Source organism: Stegodyphus dumicola, chromosome 6 (assembly GCF_044657685.1).
Source record: "Stegodyphus dumicola isolate Sdum_Otavi_A_Nest chromosome 6, ASM4465768v1".
NCBI classification, from domain to species: domain Eukaryota; kingdom Metazoa; phylum Arthropoda; class Arachnida; order Araneae; family Eresidae; genus Stegodyphus; species Stegodyphus dumicola.
In genome coordinates, this window is record NC_140773.1 from 173,933,418 (window position 1) to 173,947,153 (window position 13,736).

The 13,736-nt window shown below is 31.9% G+C and overlaps 1 protein-coding gene across 2 annotated transcripts in view; it reads right to left on the reverse strand.

The window, feature by feature from the left end:
- LOC118182618 (uncharacterized) overlaps window positions 1-13,736 on the reverse strand; it is a 269,407-nt gene that overhangs the window by 121,630 nt on the left and 134,041 nt on the right. For both annotated transcript variants that reach the window (XM_085819175.1, XM_085819174.1), the window contains exons 31-33: window positions 8,555-8,626; window positions 6,063-6,167; window positions 2,926-3,030 (exon numbers count right to left, since the gene is read on the reverse strand). In XM_085819175.1, the coding sequence (XP_085675301.1) occupies window positions 2,926-3,030; window positions 6,063-6,167; window positions 8,555-8,626 (282 nt within the window). The remainder of the gene's footprint in view (window positions 1-2,925; window positions 3,031-6,062; window positions 6,168-8,554; window positions 8,627-13,736) is intronic.

Consider the following 13,736-nt stretch of genomic DNA (forward strand, 5'->3'; position numbering starts at 1 on the left):
AAGCCTGAAACGAGGGTTTTAAATAAAGGTTAATGCTTTGAATAAACCTGAGCACGTAAATTACGTTATGACAATTTTCTGTTCCTGTTCCTTCTTATTTACACCATTTGCAGTCTAGCTTTGAGCGAATTCAAATAAGTGTAAGCAGGTACGATCTAAAATAGAAGTATGTTTCTATTTCAACATATTTTGCGTTTTTTACTTCTGCTGAAAGGAAATAAGTGATGTTACACGGAAAAGGTTTCACCACAATTTGTCTGGATCTGTAAAAAATAAGCATAACAGCTTTTATTTAAAAAATAAGAAATACATTCTTTAATAAATGAAGTTAAAGAAGCACGATAAATACTTTCATTTAACAAATGAGATATACACTAATTTGGAAAGTGGAAGAAGCAAAATATGTGAAGCACAGAAGTTCATTACAGAAGGTTGAAATGCTATATCCTAAACACTGCAGGAGAAGACAAACTTGCATGAACACTATCTCCAGAAAAAGCAGAAATCCTGTATTATACATTGCTCGACATTGAAAATGCAACACCAAGGAGTGGTTAGAAATTTATGCAAATTTTAGAGTAGAAGCACGTCACTGAGTTATGCGAATGATGTGAAATGAGCAGCTCACCGATGCACATGAAGTAAGACATAAGGGAAGCAACGAGCAGAATGGGCAATACTGGCGTCGTTATTTCTGTCAGACGAATTATCGAAGAAAGTTGGTTTTTGTCCCGGAGGATACGTGTAATAGGAGAGAATGCCAGGCTGCCGTCAACGAAGGCACTTCCAGCAGATAGACGATTTTAAGAGGAGTACGGTGATCGGACTGAGGAGGGAGGGTTAGTCCTTACGTCAAATCACAGCTGACACCCACATGGATGCGAGCATGGTTCATTGGCTATGGCGAACATGGAAACGTGGGAAGAAGGAGGGGTGCAGGTGCAGCCAAAGTGACGTCAGCACGCGTGGACGACTTGCGGGACTGCCAACAAGCTGTGGCGGTCCCGCAAGTCACTTGTACCGCGATTCTGCAGCATGTGCAAGATACCCTGGATGTTCCCATGTCGACCAGAACAATTTTCCGTTGATTTGTTGAACATGGCCTGCACTTACGGCGTCCGTTAAGAAGACTGCCACTGACCCCACAGCATAGACACTAACATTTAGAGTGGTGCCGGACTGAAGCTATGTGGATGACAGAATGGCGAAACGGCGTGTTCTCAGATGAATAACGCTTCTGTTTAGTGACAGTCACCGAATAGGTGTGTGGCGTCGACGTGGAGACAGATCTAATCTGGCAGTAACTGTGAAACACCACACCGCATGACAATGTGGCATAATGGTTTGGGGCGCTATTGCCTACGATTCCAGGTCGGTCACCTCTAGTTCACTAGACGGCTCACTAGGGCACTATGACGGCTCAACGATACTTGGATAATGTACTGCAACCGGTGGTAATCCCCTACCTTGAGGAGCTGCCTGATGCAATTTTTCAGCACAATAACGCCTGACCACACAGTGCTTGTATCTGCCAATATGCTCTGCAAGGAATACAGACGCTTCCCTGGCCACCATACTCTCCTGACCTGTCACCAATCAAACATGTGTGGGATGTGATTGGACGCCGTTTGCAGACTCTGCCCCTGCCTCGTTCAGAAGGCGAACTGTGTAAATAACAATATCATTTACTTATCATGTGATATGAATGCAGTCCTTTTACATTACAATTCTTTATACAGATATGCACAGTTCTTTATAAACCTTAAATTGATAAGATCAATTTTTGAACATGTTACTTTATGTTTTTACAATAAAGCAATAAACTACATAGCATATTAAATAACACTATCCTAGAGGGTCACTCGATACTGACATAGTCGCACGCACTCCAGAGTCACTCAGAGGGGCTTTTAGTACATGTCTAGAGGCTGCAGCCAGCAAAAACCATCTAGCAATTAACCAAAATAAAGTCAAATACATGCCATGTGGTAATAACAGCAGACCCTATTTTAAAATTGAGAATTACAAATTTGAAACTGTTAGCAAATTGGGTCAGAAATTAATACTCTCAATGATTTAATGCCCGAGATCCGTAGTAGAGTCATAGATGCTAACCGATGTTTTTTTGGTCTAAAAAAATACTTGAAATCTAACTTCACTAGCAGAAAAACGAAGATTTTAATTTACAAAAGCTTAATCAGACCCAATCTTACATACTCTGCTGAGACCTGGGCAATAACAGAAAAAGCTAAAAGTATCATTTCTGACTTTGAAAGAAAAATTTTGAGGAGTATTTTTTATGGCATAAAATGAAACAATATCTGGAAAAGAAGAACTAACTCTGAACTCTATAAATCCTTTAAAGAAATAGTTATAGGAAAATATATAAGGATTCAGAGAATTAAATGGGCAGGTCACCTGTGCAGAATGGATAAAAATTGAGTAACTAAAAAGATCTTCTTAGCCAGACAATTCGGCACCCGAAAAAGAGGGAGACCTAAACTTAGGTGGCTCGACTGTTTGGAAACAGGCTTAAGAATTTTAAAAATAACCAGTCGGATATCCATGGCCAGGGATAGAAGAGCTTGGAATTCAATTCTGAGGAAGGCAAGGGCCCATCCTGGGCTGTCTGGCCATTGAAGAAGAAGAGAGTCACTTCCTAAAATGACTAGCATTTCTGAGAACAAATAAACATAGGTGTAGACGATAATACTATTCTCTAAAATAAAAACTTCAACTAAACCAAGAATATTAAATATATATTACGACACAAAAGAAGGCCTTGTTTCATCATAAATGTAAAATATCTCTACATTAATTAAATGAAGTAACTGTCTACACAGCTGGTAGAATAAATTAATATTTAAATGGCATAAAGGGTCGTGGTTCCTAATGAATACCCAATAGGATCAAATCCACACATACTTTTTTGAAGATCATCAGCTTTCTTCTTCTCAGATGTTGAAACACGAACAGCTTCTTCAAGGTCTTGTTCCAATTTTTGGATAATTTCTTCAAGAGTGCTTTTTTCTAGATAATGAAATTTTAGAACAATTAGCAGAATTCAGAGGTATGAAATCTACATTATCATATCACAAATACTCATAGTTATAAATATGCAATTTTAGGAAAATATCAGAACCATAATATTTATGCTAAGTAATTTATTGTGTACAATTATTAACATATAGTGAAACTGAAAAAGAAGAACCAACAAATTTAATAACTGAATATAAAATAAAGATAAAATCTTATTATATTTTTAATTACATTTCTTTTTTGCTTCTTGAGGTTGATGTGACAAGCCTGTCTTTTTTGCGATTCATCATTCAATTTTTTAAAGCCCCCTCCTCCTTTTTTTCCTTTTCCAATTACTGGATTGGGTTTTAATTAACCTACCTTCCAGCCCCTTGAAGCTTGTCATAACTGGTTTTGACAGTAATTTATTAAAAAATACTTGGATTGATGAATGTCTCCAAATGAAAATGTAAGAAAATGAGTTCAAACAAAATACAGAGCTCAGGAATTGCCAGAATGACGGTGACTGTGGTTCTGAAAATTTTCATGATTAAACCATTAACTCAAACTCAGCGTGATGTTATACCTAAATAAAATAAAATATTAATAAAAATATAAAGCAAATTACGAAAACTAAAAATATGAAGTTAGAGTCTTTGAATCAAACATATCTATATCCTTTACCACTGCCTAAATTGTTTCCGTAACAATCTTGTATTCATTTTACTTTTGTAATTGAAAAAATAAAATAACATTCATAATATTTTTAAGCATTCAGACTGCAAATAAAGTGGGATTTTTCCTGGGAGTTGTCTTTTCTTGGTTCATGATTGCCTTAACAGGGAAGTTACATTTATGGTTCTTTGTATAAAGGTGCATAATAACTTGTCTATCACAATTTCATTTACTCATTTAGACAACATTCATTACATCAGGATTCTTTTAATGCCATTTCAGACTTTGATAATGAATTCATTCTCTGAATCACAAATTAGCAGCATATTCCGAGCAAAAAATAATTTATGGTTTAAAAAAAAAAATTTGATTACTTGCACATTAACAAAGTTATAAAATTAACAGTAAAATAAATGCAAAAAGTTACGCAGATAAAGATAAAAACTTATCAAATTGTGCAAATAACGTCAAGCAAACATTCATTTTTGACCAGTCATAATAGAACAAAACTGAAGTAACAGACTAGCACTTAATGGGGGTCTACAGTTATCTACGTGATTAATTTCATATTAAAAACAGAAATGATACGGGCAAAACAGTAAAAGGTAATAGAAAAATGAGATTCTCTATATAGCATATGACAAATTAGCAAAGGTGAAAAGCAGGATACTGCAGACAACGAGCAAAAACACAGCTAGTTAAAGGCATGAAATTTTAAAAGAAGTCAATATTAAAATTTACTTTGTTTTACTAAACTTTTCTTTCAAGATTAAGTTAATAAAATTAATAATTTCATTTTTTGTGGTAATATTTCCTCTTCAATTTTAGAGAAAAATGCAATTTCATTTTGAAGTTCTAAGTCCTTATTTCTTTCTCAAAAAGCACACTAAAACAATGAATTGAAATGTCGAATAGTACAATTTATAAAGCATTAAATTGGTAATCTTAACTTAGTTTTCTTTTCATAAGATTACTACAAATGCTTATAGTACTCAGTTTGTAATAAGAAGTGATAAAATTAAATGTAATTACAACAATATGAGAACTTTTAATGGTAATTTAAGCCATAAACTTAAGATATCGATTGTGCATACATTTTCTTTGTAGCATTTCTCTTCCAGTGTTGTTTGAGGTATTTTACTCTCTCACATATATATACGAGAAATCTGGCCCGTTTTGGCAGATTTACAAACTAATTTCCTAAATTTATATCTAAAAATTTTCATTTCCCCCCTATATTTGAATTTGTAGAAATATATTTATAATCATCTTTATGCAATGCATTGCTCAAATTTAACTTGAAATATTTATCTTGAATTTTCTTTCTTCTGAGACAGCACATGTAAGCTAAGCAAAATTTGAAAATGGACCATATACATAAATATATACATATATATAATCTATATTTTGTATTTAGTCGGCTATTTTTAATAGAATCGTAATTAAAATTGTTTTATTTCCCTGTGCGATGGAGCTTGTGATGAATTTTTAGAGAAAGCAATGCCAAAAAAGTAAAAATATAAGAGCATGTGCATTTAATAAAAGTTTATCGTCGTAATTGATATTTAATTTGTAGAAAGGTAACTGATTACAATGTTAACTGTAACCATAATTCTACACTTTTTGCTTTCCAGAAATTCCTAGATCACTCTCGTGCGGGAGATTTAAAAAGCTATAAAAGCCAGAGAGAGAGAACATTTCTCAGCTCAGTCGTTTTAGTAAGCTATTGTTGTTTACTTAGCTGCTGAAAATTTTGATCAGATTAGCTTTCTCTGCACTTTGGATTGGGTTCTGTTTAATGTTTTAGTAGTTTAAAATATAGGTACTGATTCTATTTCATAAAATTGTGATATTGTATGAAGAACTTTGAGGAAAAATTCTGCTTTTTGTCATATTTCTTGTGATAAGAAGAAATTGTATTAACTTTTTATCGGACTTGCGAATTCAATCTACTACGAAACCGTACGCACACAATAATATGTATATTCTATTTCTATTTACTGTACTATTTCTTGAAACACTGTTTAAAACCCAACAAAATCAAAACTCAGACAGACATCAGCGTTAAAATCACATTAAGCTGTTAAAAATGAGTCATTCATAAATTTTATAACACAAAAATTGAAAGATAAAATTCTTTAACAATTATCAATATTGCTCCAAAATACAACAAAAGAACACTAAATTTTTAGACCAAATTCTTTAAATTTTTAGACTAATTCCTTTAAATTTTTGCAAGCGAAATATCAGCTTCAATTCAGTGCAAAAGCCATTTGATATTTAGTGACGAATGTAAAATCCCATAAAAATTGAAGTATTAAATGTTAGTGTTTCTTGAAAAAAGAGAATATAATTAAATTCATGCTTACTCTTTTCAAGCTCATCAACATTCTTCTTTTCAAATGCCAAGGTTTCAGTAGCTTCCCGATGGTTTTGTTGTAATTCAAGGAACTTTCCTTCAAGAGTGCTCTTTTCTAAATAAAGGAATTTTAGAACAATTAGCATAGTTGAAAGAGATAACATATAAATCACCATATTATAATTTAGAAAAAATTTAATAAAAGGATTTGAAAACTTAAACAGATGTAGAATTTTAATCATGAATGCTCTTCCCTATGCTTTCTCAGATTTACCAGCTTTTCGATTACACTATAACAGAAATTTAATATTTTTAGTTATTCTTAAAATTTACCAGTTAATAACCTCCTTTTTTTAAATTTAATTGAAAGCAGCATATCAATATTTTCTATGCATGCTACTCTTAAGCAAGATTGAAGATCATTACAATATTAGTCAAAATTTTATATTACATATATAAGTATTACAGATTTTTTATACTAAGACAAAGTTATCCCATTATTAATTATGCAATATTATAGAGTTTCAGATTCAGTTGCATTCCACTTCCTATATTTTGGTCACTACAGTGGGAGTGACGGCAGGTACTTACCTGACTTCTTATAATGATAGGGAAAGGTTGTGTACTCCTACTCCATTTTAACTCAAAACGGACTCATGTAGTCAGTCTATTACAATCCTATACACACACAACAATATGGTAACGGGTGGTTACAGAGCTATTGTGGCAAAATTTTCAGAACTCGGTGACACACCGAGCAAAAAGAAAAATCTAAATATGACAAAAATTTTAGAATTTAAAACAGGCATTGGAAGCAGAATTTAGAAAGGCACTAGGCAGCAAAATTTAGGATCCACAGAGATTGCATCAAGTGGGAAAATGCCTAGCACCAGCTCTGTGTATGATGCATTAATGCATATTAGATGAACTTTTTAAATTGTTTTCAATTTCTTTATTAATAAAAAATAAATCCTTTCTATAATACCTGTCCCTGTGATAAGATTAAAGGAAATTTTGATATTTTCCATGCTTGTAACTAGCGCAAAGTAGAGAAAATAAAGACAATAACATGTCAAGAAAAAAATTCTATATTAGATGTAAAACATTCAAAATTATGTTTTCATTGTTCTTCCAGACATTCTCCAAAAAACATGAAATTCATCGCAAACTTTCTGTAAAATGCATCCATTACGTGTTAATACCATGGAGACATTTTTCATTTTGTCACATTTTTTTCCTGGAATCTTCTAGAAACGTAGGTCTATAAATCTTGCCTTCAAATCTCTGAACTTTTTAAGCTACAATGTCTAAAATCCTAAAGAAAAATTACTCCTATCAACTCAGTAACAGCAACACACAAACACAAACACACACACAAAAAAAAAAAAAAAAAAAAAAGGGGGGGGTGGAGTGTTAATATCAAGAAAATTCATGCATATTCTGAGACAACTGCATGAGAAAAACACTTACGATGAAACAAAATTAAAGACATTTTTGATTAATTACATAGTTATTTTGTTTTTGCTAAAAACTGTTTTCTAAATTATGCTTTATAGCATTATACCTTGTTTATTTTTTAGATTCAAAATATTGCATACTAAGTGGCCCAAACGGAATTTTATAATAAATGACAACAAAAAGTAAAAATATTATATTTTATTGTTATCTTTTTAAAAACAATTTGAATATATTACCATTACTTTAATATAATTTATCAATATAATGATACTAATTCAGAAGTCAAACAACAAAAATCAGCGTTATATTTTCAAAATTTTCGCAGGACTAGTTTCAATGGTTTTTACCGAAATTTCAGATGATTAAAATTAAGGACCTTCTAACGATTTTGGCTACATTTAAGGACTTTTAACGACCAAAAACAGATTCCAAAAAACATAAGGACTCTTAAGGACCATAAAAACATGAAATTTTTTCTACTAATATTTAAATGTACACTATACTACGAGTTCCTCAAAAAATAGCGCAGATACAGTCAAATACCAAAAAATCGTCGACCTGAAATCTGCGTTGCTTCTCAAAATATAAACATTCAGTTTATAGGTTCCGGAGACCGCAACATTGAGTACGAAATATCGAAGAAAAAATACTTACCAAATAATGACGTCATAATTACTGAATAATAATGAGTCATAACAGAAATATCAAACTATTGATATAAAAAAAGTTAAAAGTTTTTTCCTTCTAATCTCTGCATCGAGGTAAAAAAGCAGACGATTCACTTAACTCTTCGTTCAAGTTCACGATTCATAATGTTGTATTTCTATTATTTCTGTTATTTTTCAAGATTGTTTAGTGCTGCCTTTTTTTTATCCTGATATTTTGTGGATAAATTAAGAATATTTTAAATTTCAGCCCTTTTTAATACAATGACAGATAAGAAATGCACTCCACAGAAGCATCACTTTCCTTAGGCAGTTAGCACCTGCATACTGCCTCATAAGCAAATTAACCAAACCCTCAAAGTAAAAATCATTTGCATACCTTGTTTCAGTGTTTGTATTTCAGTTTTCAAATTTCCTACTTCTTTGCACATTTCCTCTAAGGCAGCTGCATCTATAGGACGATATGTACCGATTTAATATTGGACTTGAAAGAAAATTTTAGTAAAGCAAAGTAAATACAATAGAAGTAATGATACAGGTGCTTAAAATTTGAACATGAGGAATACTAAATGACAACTTATTTACTTATAAAACAATATGGATGGAGGCACTTTAGAATATAACACTTTATGCATATATGTGTAAATTATATATATTAAAATGATTATATCAATTTTTAAACGTACTACAATATTTTCTTACAACAATTACTATATTAAACCTGATGACATGCTAAGTAACCCTATCCTAGACTTTGAATTACAAGTAATTTTGCATTTACAGTCAAAAGTCGTTAATTCGGACACCCATAATCCGGACCTCAAAGCTACAAACTTTCTGCGCATGCGTCTGTTTGACGCAACCTTAACGGCTGCGTAAGACCTTTACGGCTGCGAATATGCGTGCGCAAAATATGTTTACGAATGCGCGTTTAATGTATAACGGATGGTATAAGCTAAGCTAAAATTATCTAATTCAGTTAATGTTGCAGATTGCGTTAATCCTTAATTTTCGAGCTGGATTCGGCTTATTATTTTTTGCAGACTGCTAGAGCAATTTTATAAAAGTAAGCTTGAAATTTTGACTATGTCAAATAGAATTTCTGATATATATTTACTAATATGCAAAGGATCTACAAAGCGAAAGTATGTTTCGAAGTCCATTAAACAAAAAGTGGAATTGCTGCGAAAAATGAATAAAGGCATATCCTTTGTTTATCTAAACTTTGTTTATCTTTAACGCTGCAGCGCACAATGAATTGGAAGTTGATCTGTCAGCACTATCCTTATCTTCAGGGCAGATGTTTTTATTTTATTTGGCTTATAATTCCTTACTAAATGTAGTATTTCATCTCGATGTACTCCGTCTTTGATATGATTTAAATCAAATTCTTAGTCATTATAATTCGCTTCCGATAGCGAAGAAAGTAACAGAAGTTATTGAAAATGAAAAAATTTCGATTGACAAATTAGTCGGTATTCTTGACACAGCAATTATAGGACTTGAACAGCAGAACTTTGTAACTGAACAAGAAATTATGTCTCTTTAACAGTATTAAATTATCACATGAAACGAAGCAACTTAAACAACTTACATTGAAAGAAATGTTTAATAAAGTAAACAAATAAATATTAAGCCTTTTGTTTTTTTTAAATTTTGATACTCTTTAGATCATAATTGTTCTTTTTTTCATAAATTACGGTTTCATATTTTAAATTTTATAATTTCTGCATGCCATCTTACCAGATTTAAACTGATGATCTATAATCCGGAAAAATCGATAATCCAGAATCGCTGAAGTTCCGACGAGTCCGGTTTAACGACTTTTGACTGTATAAGTAATTGCTTTGTTTTATGATTTATTAATGGTAATATTTTGCTTAAATCATTTTAAGATCAAAGTTAATAATTTAAAAATTTTATGATTTAATTAAAATGTAGTTTTGTATTTCTGAATTGGGAAAAGTATTGAATTTTGTAAAAATTAGGTAAAGAATTTGAACGTTTTACTAAGGGAAGGCTCCTAATACGAATAATAGTTTTGTACTACTGTTTAAATTTCTTTGAATTTATATTTTTAATTTTTACTGTATGTTAAGAATGAAATTATTGTTTGAAAATTTTAAATTCTAAGAATTTCCTTAATGTTTTCAAGATAAACCTTAAGCTCTCGCCTTATGAAAAAATACCTTTTCTTATTAAACCAAAGTATTTTTTATTCTTTCATAAGACAGTGTGTTTTTAATTTTTTAGAATGGAATGATAGCAGTTCGAAAAAGGCCAGTTGCCTCTACAACAAGAACAGAGGCCTTTTCTACAGCAACTGCTAATTTGGCAAATCTTTTGGCCACTGGTGAAAAATATTAAACACCAGTTTGCTCAACTGATAAACCAATGGTGATGGATATGCTAGTATTTAGAGAAAGTTGCGGAGTCTTCAAGTTTTGTAAAGAATAAGTAAATTTTAAATGTCTTAATAATAATGAAAAGTTTGAAATTTGTTGTGTTTATGAATGTGTTACAAAATTTTTATATTTTAAAATGCCTTCCCTAAAAAACAATTAAATAACATGAAAGTTGGCATCTTAATTAGTATTATAATAGAAATATTTTCATCAACAAAAATTGGAAAGACCTTTATTTGAACATTTACTTTGTGAAAAAATTTGAGCTTTTCCCATGTGGAACTATCAAGAACTTTACAAAATTTCATTGGACATTTAATCTAAGAACTCTAAAATATGCTATTGCTTTAAAAGAATATAGTGCTTAAAATTAATAATTCAATTCAAAATTTTGACTTTCAATGAAATGTCAAAATATCAGTCAAACTTTTATGACAATAATTGTTTAAAAGTTAACACGTTCATGCCGGGGCCCATTTTTATGTTCTTCGGCATGAGACGGCACTCGAATTTTTGCCAAGTTTCATCTGGCAGCACATGATTATTACCTGTTCAGACCTGCATACAAGTTGTACGTTTACTAATAGTTATTAATTATAATTATTATTTAAAAGTTTTTATAATAAATAAATGTTAATTTTTTATTATTTTAATTTTCAGCGTCTAATAACACAATTGAATGCATATCATCGGTGGCACGCGCCGTCCGATAAGAGAAATTAGTGCAAGCTGCCGGTTGTACGTACCGACCTTTGAGACAGATTAGTGCGGGCCACCCGGCGAGACAGACTGGTGCAGGCTGCCGTTGGTCTGTGCCGGCACTAATGTGTTAAATAGGTTCGTTAATAGGTTTGTATTTTCAAAATTGTATTATTCATTTTGCTGTTCTAATGCTTGTTCTTCCCGCCTGCTCACCCAACCTTTCTTTTGAAGGGGGGATATGTAAGATATAACAAAGTATGATAGCTGTTTCAAAAAATAATTGACGACCTCAAAATTAACATTCTAAATTTCATGAGCCACCCTTAATTCATCTCTTTTCACAGGTTCCAGATTTTTCTATCTTACATAACGTTTTAATGCAGATGCCTCTTGTCCAATCAAATTAATTGTAAACCAAAACTTTGAACTAAAACTTCCCCCCCCCTCAATTTTTTTTCTCTGAATGTATTATAACTTTCCCCTTTTTTCCACATAAGCTGTCCTGCCGACAAGATACTTATTATGTATACTGCTTAAAACGATGACGTACTTCAAAATGCAACTTACCGTATTCAAATAAAATTAAGAAACATCTTGCCTGAAAACGGATGATTTCATATGTGTAAAAAAAAATAAAGATTGTGATTTTTCAAGATACATTGTGCTAAACTGCGTCATCATGCTTTCCACTCTGCCGCCTTCAGCCCACTTTGGTATTCTCGGTCATCTACGCAGTATCTAAGCTGTTAAAAGTTCCACTGTTTTTATCTATGCACTTTATATATATATATATATATATGCATGTAATATATTCAAACTCAGAAGCAATATAACCAGGAAATTGGGGCGAATGCAGATTAAATCTTCAGTTTTATTTTCAGCGACATTTTGCAGCTACACACAAGTCGACACTTTAAATGTGACTGTTTCAAAAGATTTGTTCTTTTTTAATAACTTTGTAGAAAGAAAGCAGCAGCAGACAGAGAGCAATGTAGCTAGGCCAAAGCATGGAATGAAAGTGCGTAATGATCAGGATGAAATCTGAAGTCAAACTGAGTTAGTTTTGGCTATCAAAGCATCTTGACTGAACAGTTAATATTGCTGTAAAATTATTATCGGCTGCTTGAGTTTTAGTTTAAAACGGATTTGCTCTATGCGAACCAGCAACCTTTAATTAACTTTCTGCAATTCACGATCTTCCATCTAGACCAGTACTTTCCAGAACATTCAAGCTTATTACATAATCAGGGTTCGTACACATTTCCTTACATGAAAATTAAGAACTTTTAAGGACCATCAAAGAAAAAAATAAAGGACCTATCAGCAAATAAAAAAAAATGAACAGAATAAAGCAATTATCCATACAACTGACTTCATGCTTGTAATTTCACTTTAAGAAACTAACAGAAGTGTGTATTATGCACTATTATTAAATTCAATTTAATACTTACCATAAAACAATTTTGAAAATTAAACTAACTCCCTACAAGTTATGAAGTAGATAACATTAAATTAGGAACATAATCTCTTGAAAAACATGTGTAAGTGTATTTTACACTAATAACAGTTACTATTTTAGAGATTTACATGGTTATTATTTAACTTATTTGATATTTATTTAAACACACACAACCAATTTTTTAGGGCTTTTTTGAAGGGGTATGCTTTACGCACGCGCATTTTTTTTTTCCTCATCATAAAAAAAACATGTCAGAAATCCAGATTCTTAATCTCAGTTTGGCGCTAAATAAAATATCTCATTATTGAAGAAATAATTATTTTAGCATAAATTTGTCTGATTAGTAACTTGACTCCATAGCTGCGTATCTGCTTGGCATAATCTCAAACCGAAACATTTGTTAATTTTACACCAACTAATATTTTATATCCTTGATGCCGAAATCGTGAATCATTATTTATTGTATTTTGCTTTCATCACCGCATGTTTATCAACGGATGACAACTTGAGAGATGAATCATGCAGCGACGCCAAATAACAGAGTATTATCCGATTACAGATTAAGTTTAATGCGCTAAAATGTTGACAAGGGGAGATTTAGCAGAAATTTCTTTCCTTATGCTAAAAATAGATTTTGTCAATGATACTCATAGGACAAACGATTATATTTAGTGCTATTTGAATTAAGAATAACTGATTTGTTATTCACATAAAGCCAGAACCAGCGCCAGAGCTCGCATGGCCGTAACAGGCGGCAGAATTTAGCGAAGTTAAACAGAAGTTTTTCATTGCGATGACAATGCCCAATCATCAATCAATGAACGGAGGGCGAAATCTGTAGTATGGTTCTAAATCCAGAAAATACAGCTACCGATAGTGAAGAAAGTAACAGAGAGGTTACTGAACGAGAAAAAAATTTTGATTGACAAGTTATTCGGAATTCTCGACACAGGAATTACAGGACTTGAACAATGGAACTTAATAACTGAACAAGA